Genomic DNA, 18,971 nt, shown 5'->3' on the forward strand with positions numbered 1-18,971 from the left:
GAAAACTCGCACAAAATGCCACGTTGGAAGATGACAAAGCAGAGGAAGCAAGGTCGATCTTATCTGTTTAGTTAATTTTTAGAAAGTTTTGATGATAGTTGAACTTTGGGAACCTGTCCACCCAACAATGTTTCATTTTAATCACTAGGAGGTTGGGTTTTCAAGGAGCCTCTTGGTTGTCCAAAAACTATATAATGTTGAAACATGAACTGATTAGAGGATAGAAATTTTAGAATAAATATTAAGAACAATTAGTACAAACAGAAGTCTTTTTTGGCTTAATGAAATGAAATGAACTTGTGTACTTCTGAAGTAGAAACATCTCTATCTTTGAGCATAGATAATATAAACTAACATATGGAAGTGGTTTGAATCTTTGAGTTCAAATTCATGGAATGAATATTTCTTTGTGAATATTGTGTTGTGTGTCTTGTGTTATCTTAATTGGTTCAAAGTAAGTAAGCATTTCATATTTGAATAGATGTTGATTAATCATAATATTGGTTCATTTTATTAGGGATAGAAAACTTCAATTCTTAGAACTTGATTGATTCTACTTGCTTTCTAAATTAAGCTCCTTATCTAAGAACAATGTGGGCAGCCTTATGCACTTTCTAGTCAAAAGTGCTTATATGTATGAAGATTAGTAAAGATTCACTAAAGATCTGTATAAGGGAGTTGTACCTTCTAGACAAGTAACCATCGTGTACTTACTCAACTATTGATTGTTCAAGTTTGTTTCCAAGTAAGGGTAATAGAGTTGATCTAATTAAACATTACGGAGGGAGACAAATCTATTTACCAACACATTGATTTGCAATAAAAATGCTGCCCTAAATTTTAAAAAACTTTTAATTACATGAGCCATGCACTTAAGCTTGTGTATAACATTTATTAACTCATAATTGTATAAATTGCAAATGAAAATATAAGTGACATTTTATAAAACTCCATTAAATAAATAAATGAAATTGTAACATGTACTTCAACACATAAAATAAACATGCCCGCCTTCGCTTACGCTTCCGCTTTTGCTCCCGCTTCATTCGATCAGGCTTCTTCCTTTGGTGGAGATGCTGTTGGATGTGTATGCTAGTCTTCTCCTGCCCTTTCTCAGGCGGCCTTTGGGGTAGGGTTTCACCCTTTACCCATGGCGGGGGGAGGACCCTCTACAACATTTCAGGCTAGGGCTTCTCCTATGGTTCCTATTGGGAAGGCTATCTATTCCCTAGGAGCTATGGGTGGTTCTGCCATTTCTTATGCAGATGTAGCGGCCTATGAGGCTGGTCTTGGTGGTCAGGTTGTGTTCGGGATCCTGTGTTGTTGTGCATGTTGTTGTAAGTAACTCTATTATGATCAATCTAAAATCTGATATTGTTGAGGAGATTTCTACTTATGTGGAGAACTTCTCCTCTACAACTTCCATTTTTCGTTTTAGGAGTTTTTGGCCCTCTTTGTTAAATATGCATGCTTGGATTTCAAAATTTTGGGAGCCTATCATTTCAGATTTAGTCCAAAATTTCTCTGTGGCAAGGGACTTTTTCATTGTGAAATTTACTACTATTGATGATTGAAATGCCATTCTTCAATATGGTTTCTCTTGGGAGGAGAGGCTCCCCGTGATGGCCAAACCTTGGCATGTGGATTTTGATCCATCAATTGAATCCTTTAACAATATTCCCTCGTGGGTAAGGTTGCCTAATCTCCCCCTTCACTTATGGTTGGATTCTATCCTGGAGGCTATCAGGGAGGCCCTTGGGGATTTTTTGTTGGTTGATATCGTGTCTTCCAATGTGTTTTGGACAACGTATCCTTGTGGAGATTGACGTCTCCAAGGGGCTCCCATAATGGCTCTTGGATTCAAGCTCTTGATTATGAAGGAATTCCCTTCAGATGCGAGAAATGCCATAAGACTGGTCAACTTGCCGCGTGTTGCTCCTCTGAAAAGATTAGATTGAAGAAGTCACCTTGGTGGACGGGGGTTTCGAATGATCACTACACAGTTCAAAAAGCTCCCTCTGTTGGGGAGGGGCTAGGTGATTCTTCTCAAGATTCTTTGGTGGAGGATTCTGTTGTTGCTTTTGATAATTTAAATGTTACCCCTACGGTGGTGACAAATACAATTGTCCCTCCCTTGGATGTTGCAACTGTTGATATGATTGTTGACCCGCTTGTGGCTCTGTCTCGGGTCAAAGTTGTCCCTTTTACTGTTGTGGTCCAAATTCTGAGTGGTGGTGGTATTTCTTCTCCTACTGTGAGGGTTTTGGGGGGTAGTTTGTGGTGTGGATGACTTTACATGACAGAAGGTTGCTACGTAGGTGGAGGATGGACGGACAATAATAAAAAGAAAAAGGGTCAAGCCCTCCAATCCACCGTTTGATATGTCTTTACGCTCTCAAAAGACGAGACCGAAATGTAAATCTTGAAGCTCAGTTTTCTTAACCTGATGCTTACATGTTCTATTTGAGGCTGTCCCTTTTTGTTTGGCTCTCTTGGCCTTTTTGGCTGCTTGTTTCTTTGTAGTCTGACAAGTTTCAAGATTTGGAACCATGGGGTTTCATGATCCCGTTCAAAACTTAAGGTGGTAGTAGTGCACTGTGTTATCTATGAAACCACCCTAGTCACCCTGTTTTTGGCAGGCAACCTATTTCACCTTTAGAATGTTGTATTTTTTGTTTGGGTTTCATTGACAATTATTTAATCTGTAAAGGGTTTCAAGCCCCCTTCAAAACCTGGTTTCCTTAATCAAAAACACATCAAATAAGTGTCAATACTTAAACGTAAATCTAACCAAGGTGGACACTTGTTTTTTTTCAAACTTCAAGCGTTCCCCTTGGCAAGATTTGTGTTTTACTTTATGTTTTAGCCAATAGCTACTATACTATCTATAACATCTAGAATATCAATCTAAAATATAAAAAATAATAACAATTTTGTTGTTGTTATATGAATATGCAATCAAGGTACTCTAAAATACTCGAAGAGAACATCTTCCGATTATATTAATTTGTCTGTGCAATTACATTAATAGATGATAGCATATGTAACTGCTAAAGAAACAGGAAGCTACCATAAACTAGATATAGTTGTCTTGTTCTCTAGTGGAGCATATGTACATTATCAATGGTGTAAATTCACAATGAGCCGCTGGACTTGTGTCATTGCATACATATTTAATTTACAGGTTGATTGGCCTAACTATACTATATCCAGCTGTGCTGCAAATGCTCAAGGCCTCACATACATTAAAATTCAAAAAGTTGGTCGTTCGTCTAAGAGTCCAGAATACCCGATTACTAATATGTGAAAAATCACTGCGAATAGCTGTTCCTGTTCATGTGCATTCAGTAAGAATATCAAGCACTTCTTGATCCAAGTTGTACCACAGTAATTTCATTTCTGAGAAAAACACAAAGCATGGTTAATGCACTCTTAATATTAAATCACAAAAAGGGGTGACAAAAATGAGTGAGCATCCTTCAAAAGCAACATCTTAAGTAGAGAGTGCAATTAGACTTCGATCTGTTTCTTAGTTGCCAATTCATTTAACCTGCATGGAAATAGTGGAGTGCTGCTGCATATGAAAGTGCTCCAATAGAGTATATTTAGAGTCTTGCTAGATGTGACAAGAAAATGTTAACCAAAAAATGCATATGCTCCTCTACAAAAATTTGTATTATAATTCTAATTATTTATATTCAACAGTTACTCGAATTCAGAAAAATTGAGTGTGTTGCTTGAAGGTTCAGCATTGACAATTCAAATAAAAAATCAAGGATTGAAAGGCTTCTTAAGACCAATTAGTATTGCACATGCGATAACCTTAATGTATTTTTTGCTGCTTTGAAATCAGCTCTTACAAACGCCTATTGACACAAGTCCAAGAAACTTCGTTCAGATGAAAGCTTCCACGTGAAATACCCAGATAAATTCAAATTAAAGAAAGGTGGAAAACCAATTTATAGTACAATGGATGTTCTTTATAGAGCGAAGTACTCAAGCTCTTTCATCAGAAATAGCGCAGTTGTCAATAGTGGCAAACATCAAACATTTTAGGCTTTGAAAATGCACAAGCCAGTAAGATTGCCCAGGATTTCAAAACCTAATTTCAACGAAGAAATCTTATAAGAAAATAAAACTAAGTTAATGCTGGAGTCATACAAAAGCAGCTGAAATATTTTAATTTATGCCCTTGGGGGTATTCGAATGCTGTTCCAAACCCAAGTTTTTACCACAGTGCAGCCCATATTGCAAAATGGATTGGCACTGATTTTCCTCGAATTAACCCCATAAACCTTGACTCCTTAGAGTACATCTAGTTCTTCTTGGAAAGGCCCATCCTCTGAATTCAATTTCACTGGCCAAAATTATGAACTTCACTCTCAAGGGATAAGCTATTATCTTTTGCAAAAATTAATTAATGATATAAAGAGTCATTGGATAACACAGGAACATCCATGATTGCCTCCATCATCCTCTTCATCGTCCGATCCAGATGAGTCGCTGCACATAAGCATAAAATCTCAGATATTTCACTTAAGAAAAGGATATCATGAATACAAACCAATTAAATGAAAACTCAAATATTAGTTGTTTCTAGCTTTTTAGGGAGAAATTTTTCTTGTAATGCTGTTCTTAAATTGATGCATCTCTTCTGTCTTCTAAATACCAAAAAACAAGATCCACAAATGACTGCTATTTCAAGTCCTAAAATCAAACAAAATGACACATTTTAATACTACTTTTTATCAGGCTTCACCATTCTCTGTGACAAATATGGAAAAAGATAAATAACAATAGATAGGTACAACAGGCTTCAAACCAGCAAGTGGGATAGATTTTTAAAAGAGCCAATAAAACATGATATCAGTTCATTTACACCATTTACTTAAAACCATACCAAAGAAAAATGATACAATAAAAGGGTTCTAAAATATATGAAAACGCAGTCACATTCTTTTAAAATTGTCAGACCAACCTTAAACTGCCTCCTCTCTTTAACAAGAAATAAAAATTACCCCATTGATAAATAAATTTTAGGCTTCTAATTTCTATAAGATCATTTTTCACTGACAAAAAGGGATTTTAAAATATATGAAAGTTGAGAAAGTTGTGACAAGATACTCAACGCCAGGAAGTTCTAGAGTTGAACCGTGATAAGTTTCCTAAGTCATGATGAGCTTATTCATTCAAAATAATGCTCAAAGACTAAGTTAACAAAAAAGCAGGAACAGGTAGGATTTCTAAAACTTTTAACGAAATAGAAACTAACTTATAAACAAGAAAAATTCGAAATAAAAATTACCCCATTGAAATATAAATTTTAGGCTTCTAATTTCTGTAAGATCATTTTTCACTGTCAAAAAGGGATTTTAAAATATATGAAAGTTGAGAAAGTCGTGACAAGATACTCAAAACTCCAGGAAGTTCTAGAGTTGAACCATAATAAGTTTCCTAAGTCATGATGAGCTTATTCATTCAAAATAATGCTCGAAAACTAAGTTAACAAAAAAGCAGGAACAGGTAGGATTTCTAAAACTTTTAACGAAATAGAAACAACTAACTTATAAACATAAAAAATAGAAATCTTAAGTTATTATATAGAATAAGTAAACATGTCACAAAACATATTCATGTTTATGCGAGCAAGCCTTTTTGAATTTGTCATACCACTGTCTAAATGTTTCAAAGCAAATGTACTTTTAGATGCTTTTACAGATGGAAGATTCTAAATCTGCAAATTGATGTTTTTAATTTTCTGCATTATTACGAACTTAATTGATCACTGAGGAAGCCTTCCAAAATGTCATTCATTCAATTTAAATATCTAGTGAAGTAATTGAGATCAATATAAAATATCTAGTGACGCAGTGAAGCTTTCCAAGGGAAAATGCTAAGCTCCATATTATACAATCTTGAGCAAACATGCATAAGCAATACCGGCTTATAAATGTTAATAGCTATTAAATCACATTATTTGCCACAATCTTACAGCTTCAATGAGATTGCTAATTATCAAAAAGGTAAAACTAGATAAGAAGTGAGAACTGCAAAACATATTCATCTTTAGGTCACCTATTCCAATGTTACTGCAACTCATAATGCTTCACTCTTGTGAGCATCACCTGCTTCAATGAAGTCAAATAGTACTAAAAGATGATGCTTCATCCAGATGATGGATAAGCAGGGTTGCAAAGAGCTGTCTCCTTAAAGCTAGAGTAGAGTGAACCCTAGCCCAAGCTAGACTCCTATTCTTATCAAATTGGGGTGAGTGCAGAGAAAAAGGGTGGTCGAGGGTCGAGGCCAGCTGCTTCTTCCATATTTAAATGTACCAGGTCAAGAAGAGTATACATTAAACAGCTCTGAATCAAGAGGCTTGAGTGATCCCTAAAATTCACCATGTTGAAGGAAAATTTGTATGGGGAACCTGCAAAGAAGATCCAATGCTTCAGCCCTGTGAGTGTCAGCTAGACTCAATGAGCACTAAGTGAACCATTCATGCTTATCAGAAATGGGTTCTTGTGAGCTACTGGTTATAAATTATAAGTCAATAAAGATTGATTCAAAAACTATGCAGTTGAATCCATGCTGGGAACTTAGGATATAGTTGTCAAATTTTTTTCTAGGGTGAGTGGGGATAGTACTTGTTAATCAACCTGCTATAATAATGTCATTGATTTCTTAATCAGCTAATAACTATGTCCCAGCCCTAGTCATTCTTCCCCTTAGGCTACAGTTGGGGATTGGGGTGGACCCCTACAATTCAAAGAAGCCATCCAGAGCACGTTTGCCAGCTAGCACCCTCCTCCAGCTATTATAGTTGCTAAAATAAGCTAGAAATCTGGGTGGGTGGGAGGCTAACCGTTGGGCTGGGTGGGAATTATCTTGAATCTTACAACAAGCACCTGCTAGAGTAAGGGCCACCCCCATTCTAATAGTAGAGCCCATAGCAGATCCCATCGTGATGTTCTCTTACAGAAATCCCAGTCAATTCCAACCATCAATGCAATCCCAATTTAGAATCATCTATTCACTGATGCCAAAGGCCTATGCTGTCCCAGGGGCCAGAGTTAGTGCACTAAACCATCCGTACCTATCACCACAATGTACCCAATACCACACCCCAGAAGACCAGGACCCGTTGGCAACTACAATCTCCCAGGTGTAATCAGTAGATTAGTGGTGGCAATAAAGCACCATATACTTGACACTATTGATGAGTATGGCGGAAGAACCAGTAGTGACAATAGGGCAAAGGCTCTTTTCAAACTCTTCAAATATAAACTATAAATATTCTCTGATTTCAACAGAATGAGCATCTGTACATGAAATGGTCTTCAATGTCCAGCACTTAACCTCACTTTCAAATCATGCTCTAGGGATTACGGTGATCTGTCGCAATAGAGATAGGCTGACCACGCTTCCATTTGATCAAGTAAGAAACCAAGGCTGAGTTACATGTGTTGTTGAGTGAAGTCTACAGACATCCAGAACCCGCTACATAATGTTCTGCATGGAGGCCAACTTGGGGCCTGAATAGCCATAGCCAGCTGAATCAGAGAGCAAAGTAGGTTTGTATGAACACTAGATAGATACTGTAAAAATTTAGAGAGTTTAATATACATTATTTAAATTTTAAACCACAACATTCAAAAAAATGGCACATATTCTCCAATGCTGGGCACTAGAGTCATAATCGCTTCTTGAAATAGGATTAAATGATAAACAATAATGAAAATAAATTAACAATACGGAAGTATAAAATTAATAACAATTAAAATTTAGTAAGTTAAACAAATGGACAAAAGGCTTGAATGGAAAAGTTGTCTCCCTCAAACATGAGGCATAAAAGGCAGAGACAAGAACAGTTGAGGGGGTGAAGGAAAGAGGAAGAAAGAGTGGAATGTAAGAATGAAGGCAGGAAACGAAGGAAGTGACTTGCAAAATGTGAAGGGTTGTGACCCTTTCAAAGGGTGGCAACTGTGAAAGGGTGTGACCATTGCAATTGGCAGACATGCAAAGAGGTGTGACCCTTCCTCACGAAACATATAATGAGAGAAGGTTTCATTTCAGAAAAGTATCCAAAGGAGATCAAGTTGAGAATAATATTTTATTCCAAAGGCAACATTGGAAGGCATTGGTTCAATTCTTATGAAGGTTGGTGACCTTATACCAGTAATGTATAAAGAAGAAATCATTCAAAGCATTCAAAGATAACTTATCTATCATCAGTCACCGATGCATCAAATCAGCAACTCAATTCATCACTCATCACCCTATGAATTTCACATTTATTCAATCATCATTCATTAATACATCAGATCATCAAATCAAAGGAAATCAATCGTCCATCAAACATAAATTGGGGATCAGGCACCCAGAACAGAAATCATCTCTTCCATCAATTCAATTAGTCTAGATTAATCATACAATCATTGAACCAATCAGACCTATCATGCCCCCAATCTGACATCAAGTGAACAGCAAACCTGTTGCCTGAAATTTCATTATTACTAAGACTCCACAATTTACTATAATGATGAAGCCCAATAAAGGAATTCTTCTCACAATATTCTTTAATTTTCTGTGAACCAAGAGACTCCATAATCGGCGACCTTCACTCCTTAAGCAAGCACTAAGCAACAGCCACAATACTAATGAAGAGCCAAGAGATTAGTCTCGAGGAGGCAATGGTTCGCTTGGAGAAGACATCTCTCCTGGGAAGAGGTAAGGGTTGTGACTCACTGTCCTCCCCCAATGACTATTTAAGGTAGAAATTCAATTAGCGGAAGGCATGGAATCAGAAAAAGGAAATTGAATGGGAGAACAGAATAAATTCATATGAAAGGCAGTCATACTTACATTACTAACTATATATATTTATATAGTGAACCTACAGTGTTAATAACATATTCTGGTATGTGTTCCCATACATATTAGATAATTCTGTATACATCTGCATACCTCTGATTTAATATACAATGCATGAATATCTGTCATAATATCATAGATATATTGTTGATTCAGAAACCTTTTAATATGGGAGATATGTATGAAATGCTGTGTATGTTTATACTTTGTGATTGCTGTAACCAGACGTGGTAGAAGAAATGAGGGATTATAAGGTCACCTTCTAAGCACACCACCTCGTGGTAACTGACTGGGAAGTTCCATGGGGCCAAAGGGGGGCAAAGGGGACTGCCTTTGGCCTTAAGAAGGATGGACTTTCTGGGCACCCTGAAGTGAATGCTCCTTGTGAACTCTATCATGGCAAACAAATGCATAAGGATGTTCAGTCATTGGAAGTAAGATAGAAATGGCAAGATTGGAAGAAGCGATTCTTGTTACGGCTGCTAGCTAAAGCCTTGATTGAACTTCTCTGGAAGGCAGTCAATTGCTATCAGACTAGAAATTGTATTAACTTCAGATCAGCCTTCGTTTGGAATGCTACATCCCTGGGAATTCACTGGTGTCCTAGGTTTGAGGTGTCTTGGGCACCCACCCAAAAACAAAAATCAATATTATCATTTATGGGACATTCCCAACCTTTGGTACGTCCCAAAGTGTCCTCACTTGTTCCAGAGGCATGTAGAGCTCTCTGGGACATCAAACTCTGTAGACAATGGATGCCATAAAAATCTTTGAATGTCCCCAGTCGAGCTTATACAACATGTTTAGTCATCCTCCCCTTTAATTATGCTAAGTTAGAACTGTTGTATGATTTGTTTTAATAAGTAAAACTACTTTCTTAAAAGAATATACTGCTGAATTTATAGTTGCTGAACTGTGATTCTTACCTTCTTTTCATTCAAAAACAAAAACAAAGATGACCCCTTGAACCTGTGGATGCACATTGAATATGTGATACATTTTCATGGAATATTGAGGATTTCAATGAAGGATCTTACTGAGAAAAATATTGAAGATAATAAGACTGGCAAAAAAGATTGCTGCGTGAGAAAAGAACATTTGTAGATTTTGTAATTTAACAATGATCTAAGCTATAAGACTGAAGACTGAAGATTGTAATATAACAATGATCAAAGCAATAAGACTGGCAAAAGCGATTTATGCATGAGAAAAGAACATTTGTAGATTTTGTGGACTGTATGTTGAAGAATTTCTAGAAGGCCATTGATGTAAATCAACACAAGAAGAACTAGATTTGAGAGTGGCATCTTTAAAGCATCTACATGCGAATCAAAAATGTGAACTGTCAACAACTTTTAGCATTAAGATTGTGCATCAGTCAGTAGCTGTACAAAACCAAAAACTTGAACATATGAGACACTGACAAAGTGTATAATTCCTCCTAAAAATTACGTATTTTTTATTGGTCATTGACTGAGAGTATTGCTGCAGCATTTGAAGTGGTCATGATGCATTGTGAAGAATGCCTGCAGATCATATAGATAATAGAGACTGCACAAAGTTACAAACTATGTGAATTGTAGTTACTAGTAAACACCTTGGTCTTGCACCTACCAGAGTAGATTGTCAGATGTCAACATACCAGGGTTTGGAAGAGATGGAAGATATAATTGATAGAAATGAGCTGCTCAAGATGTAACAAATTCAAGTTTACTGTTGCAGGCAAGTGGTTTTGTTAATTTATCAGACTTTACTCTTGGATAATACTCTTATTTGTACTTCTTTTACAAAAAATCCTTATGAATACTGATATAAAACTGAGAATATATCCTAATGATATGAGAATGATAACAGCAGACAGTAACCAGAGAATGATATATATTAAATTATCTGCAATTTAGATGACTGTGTCCGATCAGAATGAGGACTGCGAATTTAATAGGAGACTTGTTTGATCTGGCGCTGCAAATAATTGAGGACTTAAAAGTGTACGTGTTCGTTGTTTATTTGCAACGTTTGATGAGCAAGATATGTATGAACATGGGGAGCCATGTGTGGAGTCACTTCCCATTGGATACGTGGCTCCCGGTGTTTAGTTTAACTAACTAAATTTCCTTAAAACATGAACGTCGACCAACTCAGTCTCCAATTGGCATAGCTGGTCAAACTAGAATTTTGGTCAGTCGGTGTTTATTTGAATTGTTAAAATATGATGTGTATAATATAATACTTTAGTAATATATATATATATATATGAAAAATAACAATATAACTATATTGAGACGGTTGTAATAATATATTACATAAATATATTTATATTTTCAATAAAATTTTATCCTAATTGGAGTAACACATTAACACTCCCTCTTAATTTAGAAGGATAAACACATGAAAATAGAGCACCATTGGTAATATTTAGAAATCACACATTAAGGAAATCTTTGATCAGAAGGCTTCCATTATGTATTATCATATGGGTATTGGCCTATCAGAACGTCAACACATGATAGTCACCAAATACACTTTTGATATCATTTTAGGTAACATGAGTATTAGCCTATCAAAACATCAATTGAATGATATTCACCAAGTACTCTGAATAATGGCCTATCAAAACATCAACTAAATGATTTCGACAAGTACTCAATACAGTAATGACCTACCAAAATATCAAGGAAAGATATTCACCAAATACCTAACATATATCTATACAAACAACTTATAGACAGTCAATTTAATCACATCTAACACTTAACTGTTGATTTACAAGAAAAAGCCTTTCATGATCTATTTTAACAATCACATAAAATGTATATCATGATTTAAGTTATTGTAAGATCGTCTCCTTCCAATAATTTCTACAAATACAAGTAATGATGATTCAAAAGTCGTCACTTTCTCATGATGTATACATGGGGCAAGCTCATACTCACATGGCATCAAAAGTTCACATGAAGTCACCATGGATACTATCATGTGGTGTTGTCATGACATCCACCATGAAACATACCAAAGAATAAGGTTTTTGTTTCAAACTTATCTCTCATAGACAAGAATGTATTACAAGCGATTGCACTTGGAAATTCTTCTTCACGAAGAGACATTAATCTTTTGAGCTTGTCAAGGTTACTAATAAAGTGTCAAAACTTCCTCTAAGTCCGATATCAACTTTTCTGACCTCTTAGTGCAAGGTTCTCTCCGATGAAGTGTCAAACTCCCTCTAAATCTGTTATCGTCCTTCTAACCTAGCAGCAAGTCGTATCATGCTTCCCTAGTTCAATAGGTATCTTGGTAGCATAAGGCCTTCCAACCTACATACATGAAACTTTGTCCCATGAATCATAGTCCTTTAACTGCTATAGTTTATGATAGAATCCATCTCAACACAGTCTACTCCCTCTGAATCAATACAACCAAGATCTTCAGAAATTTGACTGAAGCATATCTTCTTTCTTGTCCCTCTCTTTAACCAAGGTTGCCTCTAATGAACTACCATGCTCCCTCTTGATATAAAAGGATGCTCATAATCTCAATCATCAAAGATTCACTTCAACGGCCTCACTTTATCCAACATGACCATCAGATGACTAATGAATTCTAGATGAAAACTTCTCTGGAGCTATTGTCGTAAGATTAAGTCCTGCACAATATTTGATAGCATACCTAATGTACCAATCTTCTTTTCCTAGAAGAACATGCTTGTGCATCCTTAATGGTGTCTATTTTCAGACATCTCCTCTCTAAAGATAGTTCAAATGGGAATGGAACATTGTTTATTATTTCCTCCCCACAATGTGAAATTCCCACTCTTATATCTTCAAATAATTTTGCCTCACATCAATTTTGGAAAACTTCTTTCTATTCTTCTTTTTCCTCATTGCAAAGAATCATCCTAGGAATCAAGGAAAAGAACAAGAACATAATAAGGTAAATAACTCTTATATTACATCAAGGAATATGGTCAAGATATTGACTATGATACACAAATAAAAGTAGTACTCAAAAGAAAATGGAAGTACTTATCTCATTATTTAGGAGAAAATGATCATCAACATCCTTCTTTATGCAAGCTGCTCCAACAAATGTCCTTGAGTTCCTTCTCATAGCTTAGGATTGATCTTCTAATGCATTGTTCCAAATCACAATTTGTCATTAAAGGTCATTGTTCTTTTGTTGACTGCAGTTTTCATTAAATATATGTAACTTTGCATGAGATGAACATCTTTTTTTTACAGTAGAAGCTTTGTTTGGTCTAGGTCACATGCTCCAAATCTTGAAACACGTTTTATTCTCTCAAACATTCACAAGGCACTGTTAATGTTTTGGTAGCTTCAATTGGTTAAACCTATGAGACCAATATAAATATACATATATATGTATTACATATATAAGTGTGATACATACATACATACATACATACATACATACATACATACATACATATATATATATATAAGATATTTTATATATTTATTATTTTATTAATTATAATGGATAGACAAGTCTCATGAGGAGACATGTCTCTCCATGTATCATTTGCAGTACATATAAGAGGAGATTGATGCAGTTGAAAAGCATATAACAATACAAGCAATGCAATTACATCTGCAAGTGATCCTTAAAATTAACATGGTATCAGAGCCTTACTTGCAGATGTAAATCAATAAATAAAGAACAGGAGTTATTGCCACATCTACAGGAATCCGCTTACACGCAAGGGAATAAAACACGGAAAGTAGAACCCACGACAAGGCAGAATAACCAATAAGGAATTGAGGGGTCTTTTCTTAATAAGAAAGGACTGCAATATATCAATATTTGGGGCTAAGACTGCACCATTTATCAGAAGATTGTAGATGCTCGTGAGAAGGACTATACCATCACATTGATTGCATCTCCAACACCAAGCGGCAATCACTTCCATCATGTGGTCATCATCGAGGAGGGAAAAACAACAGTTCCTCGAAAGACTGATTGTTTCCTATTAATATACTGTAAACATTACAATTGTTGTATATTGTTTCCTTGATCGTTTAGTGGTGCCAAATGCACGTTCTTGTCCTAAGCACCCACCGACGGTGTAGACACCTAAATCCTTTAGAAAATAAAGAATTTTTATTTTCTGAAAAAAAATTTGATGACATCATCATTTATTAATTAATTATTTAATTTATTTATTTATTTTTATGCCATTAAATCCCTTTATCTTAATTAAAAATATTTAATTAAGGAATCCCTCCCAATAATGTTTAAATCTTATTTAAACATTATTTCCTTATTTATTAATTATTTAATTAATTAATTGACCAAAAAACCTAAAAATAAATAAATAAATTATTTTTTGCCCAAAACTTGGCCAATTTCCTTAAGACCACTAACCTCGTCCAAAATCTTCTAATCCTTCTTTAGTTTTGATTAAAGGCTAATCCCATCATTTCTTACCCCTAATCCCAACTCAAAATATTTAATTAAGATTAAATATTAATCCTCATGTTTATTAAAAAAGTTTTAATAAATATCTCCTCAACCCAAACCCTTGAAATAAATAAAACTTTATTTATTTCCTAAAATCTAATTTATCCTCATCCTAAGAAGTTGTAGACTCTTATAGAAAGTCTTCATCCTCATCCTAGGAAGTTCTAGACTATTCGAAAAAGTCTTTATCCTCATCCAAAGTCTAGACTCTTCTAGAAGATGTCTTTAAACCTAATCCTAATCCCCTCCTAACCTTGTCACATTCCCTAAACATGGGTTAAGAGTTACTAACCCAAGCCAAAGTTAACAAATATCTCCTCTTTCACCCACCCTCATTAAATGCCATCCACTTGCCTATCCCTAAGCTAATCCTAAACCATCCTAATCCATCCTCTAATCATTTGCACAATCCTGAGCAAGCTTAAAACCTTCCTAATCAAGCCCAAGTCGAAATTCCTCTCATCTTTCTCAAAATATCCCAACCATAAAACTTTATGAAGCCCACTAGGCCATAAATGACTCTTCCAAGCCCTTTCATTGCTTTTACAAGCCATTATGAGGGTCTTTATGAAGATTTTATCCCTTGAGCCTCCTTTGTTGACTCATCTTTCCCCTTTCCTCCATCCTCTCACCCTATGACATGTGTCACTCCCTGATTGGCTGTAAGGAAGCACAATCCATGTGCTCTCCTCTCATGCAAGCTGAGCCCTCCATGAGCTTTTCCCCATCCTTGCATCTTAGCCCTCAATCCCTGAAGCCTCTTGCCTATAAATTGGATCCTTCCCCTTTGCAAAAGAACACAATCCATGAAGTAAAATCATAATGCCATTTTAAGAAGCCATTTTACATCAAAACCATACACTCACACCCAAATTCCAACTCCATTTGAAGCCCTTTTTGAAGCATAAGCTTGAGCATACATCCTATCTATTTAGACAAAGCCACTCAACAAGAGAGCTTCTTATTGAGAGAGCCCATTAATGGCTCATATTCTCAATTGAGAGCTCATCTTAGTCTATCTTGAAGTTTATGAATTTTGTTTAGTTTGTAGAAGCTTTATTTAAATTTGGTTTCTATTAGCATACTAACATTGCTCATATACAGACGGTAGTTTTGTTGGGGACATTGATGTGGCTACATATTAGACTGGGCAACACCAGCAGTGATGGAAGACTATGGGAATCGATTCTTGCTTGCAGAATTCAAGAAATCGGCTATCATAAAAATTATTGTCTAAAACCTATGAATATGAAGTGTAGACCAACTTAACACCACCATACTAAAGGATAATCACGGGTTATAGTGCACGCAAAAGAGTTTGTACTCCGCCCAAACCATGGCATTACACCGACCACCTGCTATGCAAGAGGGAGACACATGAATAGGGGGTGGTCCACAAAGGACGTATTCAAGGTAATACCCAGTCGGAGTAAATAGAAGTAGGTTTAATGAATGGAATATTAAGGTGACAGCATAAGAAGAGCAATCATGACTATATAAGGAAGGTGTGCCCTTGCTAGTCTTAAAGGCACTAGTTCCACAAAGAACATATGATGAGAGGTACATTGTGGAAGTGAGATAAGTGTGAGAGGCGATAAAATCATTTTTAAAAGGAGATATATTTAATAAAGAGGATAATACTGAAATATCAAATAAGGAAAATGGGCCCACAATAGTAAGTGAGTTAAAAGAGACCAAGCCATTCCATGATGAAGTGGAATTCAAGATAAGAAGAAATAAGTATTTTCTAATTATTATATCTTCAAAACCACTTATATTTATTTTTATTTTTAAATTCTTATCTTTATCCATGAATGATCTATAAGAGCTATATGTCTTGATTTTTTCCTTCGAGAATGTTCTTGCAAGAAAAGCGAGATCGATTAAGATTAAAAGGGAAAAGATAGAGGATATGGTTTAGTCAACCTTCGGTGATCTTGGTTGCATTGATTCAGAAGGAGTAGACCATGTTGAGATGGATTCTCCAATGATTAATAAATTACAGCAGTCAATAGGATTGTAATTCATGACTATTTGGGCCTAACTCCTGTGTACATAGTGAGGAAGTGATGACTTCCAAATAATGTCACTTGTATCTACACAAGTTATTGAAAGGTGACGATCTTTCAATAACTTAATCTATTATGATGGATATCTTACGATGTCTATGCAAATCATGATAGATTATATTTTTCATGGTGGATGTTCATATGTTAAGCATTATGAGAATGTGCGTGCACATACCTTATGAACATTTTGCATACATGGTGAATGTTATGCAAATCGATGTTCAGGAGGCCATTACATAGAGTACTTGATGAATATCAAATGAGTTGACATTCTTGAGGCCATTACTCACAGTACTTGGTGAACATCTTGCTACTCGACATTCAGGAGGCCTTTACTCCCAATATCTATATATTACATTGAGGTAATATATGGTTATATCTTAATGTTTTGTTAGCTTCAGTCGGTTAAACCTATGAGACCAATATAAATATACATTTATATATTACATATATAAGAGTGATATATAATATACATATATATATTTATATTTATATGTATATGTATATTAATATATATATTTAATATATGAGATATTATATATATTTATTATTTTATTAATTAGGAATATAAGATCCAACTTGTTGACATGTCTTCACACTCTTGTTATTCAATTTTCACTTAATGGTATACAAATTTGAAGGCAAATATAGTTTAACCCCCTGACTTACGGCATTTACTTTAACACGAAATTTAATTACCATCATAAATATGTTATTTCTGGTCAGTTTACATTCAAATACTAAATTCCCTTCAAATCAAGCATTCATATTCCACATAAATAAATATAGCCCCATACATATATATCATAAATCCTCAATGGTAGTGTTTGGAAGAAACATTAATTATTCAACCATATTTCTGAAGTAAACATCTCCAAACTCTGAATATGCCTTGTTCCTCCGTGGAGTACATATCCATCTAATAAAGATACAACTTAATATTTCCCTCAATCTATATAAATTCTTCTACAATGTGGTCGTGCCAAAATCTTAGAAGTCGAAATGGTAAGACTGTAATGCTTTCCATCTGATATAAATAGCAAATCTACAGTCTAAGAGTAACAATGAATCTGGAATATCTCTTACGCATCAAGATACATTTGCAATTGCTTCAGACAGAAAATGTCCACTGAAGAATTTAATAACATTCAGCATCCCCAGATACTAATATAATTACTAGCGTCTGGTTCAATCTGGCAAGGAAAATAGAAACGTCTTCTTCCCTGTACACAAAGCCATAAGCTTTGTGCCCTTAAGAAATTAGTCTATCCCCCAGACAGAGAAATAATGAAAATTTGTCTCTAGCCGTGAATCAAAAGAGAAGAGAATGGTCCTGGATCTTCCTTTAAATTACGAGAGATGCATATAGACGAATTCCCACATTGTGTGTGACTGACAACTTCACAAGAATACCCAGTTGATATTAAAGCTTTTGTATCCATGAGTTTATAAGGTTAATCGCTGATAAATTTACATGGCTCCGCAGTGTCTATAATAGTAATCCCTATAATCTCAGAAAATACTCCTTATGGCACTCTTCATCGATACAAATGGAAAACCTTAATATTTCAGGCATACTATAAGTACGCTTTGCCCGGCTATAAATGTATGATAGATATATTTCCTCTTGACTTGTTTTCTATCTAATTCAATAAATATAATGCATTCCAAAATTTTATGAACTGGCCACAAACACTAATTTACAATAGTGCATGCATGCCACAATGTCGTATCACAACTTCTTGAGACTGTTCACTTCTTGAACCAGAGAGGAGACTCTAAATCCACCGTGGAGACATGTTTTGAAGCTATACTCTGGTTGCTGCTCTTAAGAGTCAAGAAATTCAAGCCAAACACTCTCACTACTGTAACTTTCTGAACCATGGAAAAAAAAAACAGTAACGCAATCCTCGACATAGTCAATATATTTGAAGAGACCACAGTAGCATCAATACACTGGCAATGAAAATTTATATAATCGTCGTGACATTAAGCTCAACATCATGTGATCTCCCTCGTAGATACCTAGACATTGGTCTTTTTATTTCCAGACATTGCAAACGTCCCAGCCATGGCTGCATTCGCTTGGTGCACAGTTATATGCTTAATTTCTCTTTCCTAGAGAAAATAAGCCATAGTATAACACATGAAATATATCATTTCGAGAGATCATACATGTTTCACCTTCAGTCCAAGTTCGAACCTGGCTCTGATACCATGTTAGTTTATCAGACTTTACACTTGGAAAATACTCTTATTTGTACATCTTTCACAAAAAATCCTTATGATTCTGTGACTGATATAAAACGGAGAATATATCCTAATGATATGAAAATGATAATGGCAGACAGTAACCAGAGAATGATATATATTAAATTATCTGCAATTTAGATGACCGTGTCCGATCAGAATGAGGACTACAAATTTAATAGGAGACTTGTTTGATCTGGCGCTGTAAATAATTGAAGACTTGAAAGCGTATGTGTTCATTGTTTATTTACAACATTCGATGAGCAAGATATGTATGAACACAGGGAGCCATGTGCCCGATGGGAA

General features: G+C 35.3%; 1 protein-coding gene across 2 annotated transcripts in view; it reads right to left on the reverse strand.

Annotated features, from left to right (window-relative positions):
- Positions 1-3,906: 3,906 nt before the first annotated feature.
- Positions 3,907-18,971, reverse strand: part of LOC149568126 (uncharacterized) — a 66,682-nt gene continuing 51,617 nt past the window's right edge. For both annotated transcript variants that reach the window (XM_089821128.1, XM_089821127.1), the window contains exon 3: positions 3,907-4,503. In XM_089821128.1, the coding sequence (XP_089677254.1) occupies positions 4,434-4,503 (70 nt within the window). In that variant the 3' untranslated portion in view covers positions 3,907-4,433. The remainder of the gene's footprint in view (positions 4,504-18,971) is intronic.

This window comes from Cupressus sempervirens, chromosome 3 (assembly GCF_028749045.1).
Source record: "Cupressus sempervirens isolate cs-2001-9-10 chromosome 3, ASM2874904v1, whole genome shotgun sequence".
In the NCBI taxonomy this organism is placed as follows: Eukaryota; Viridiplantae; Streptophyta; class Pinopsida; order Cupressales; family Cupressaceae; genus Cupressus; species Cupressus sempervirens.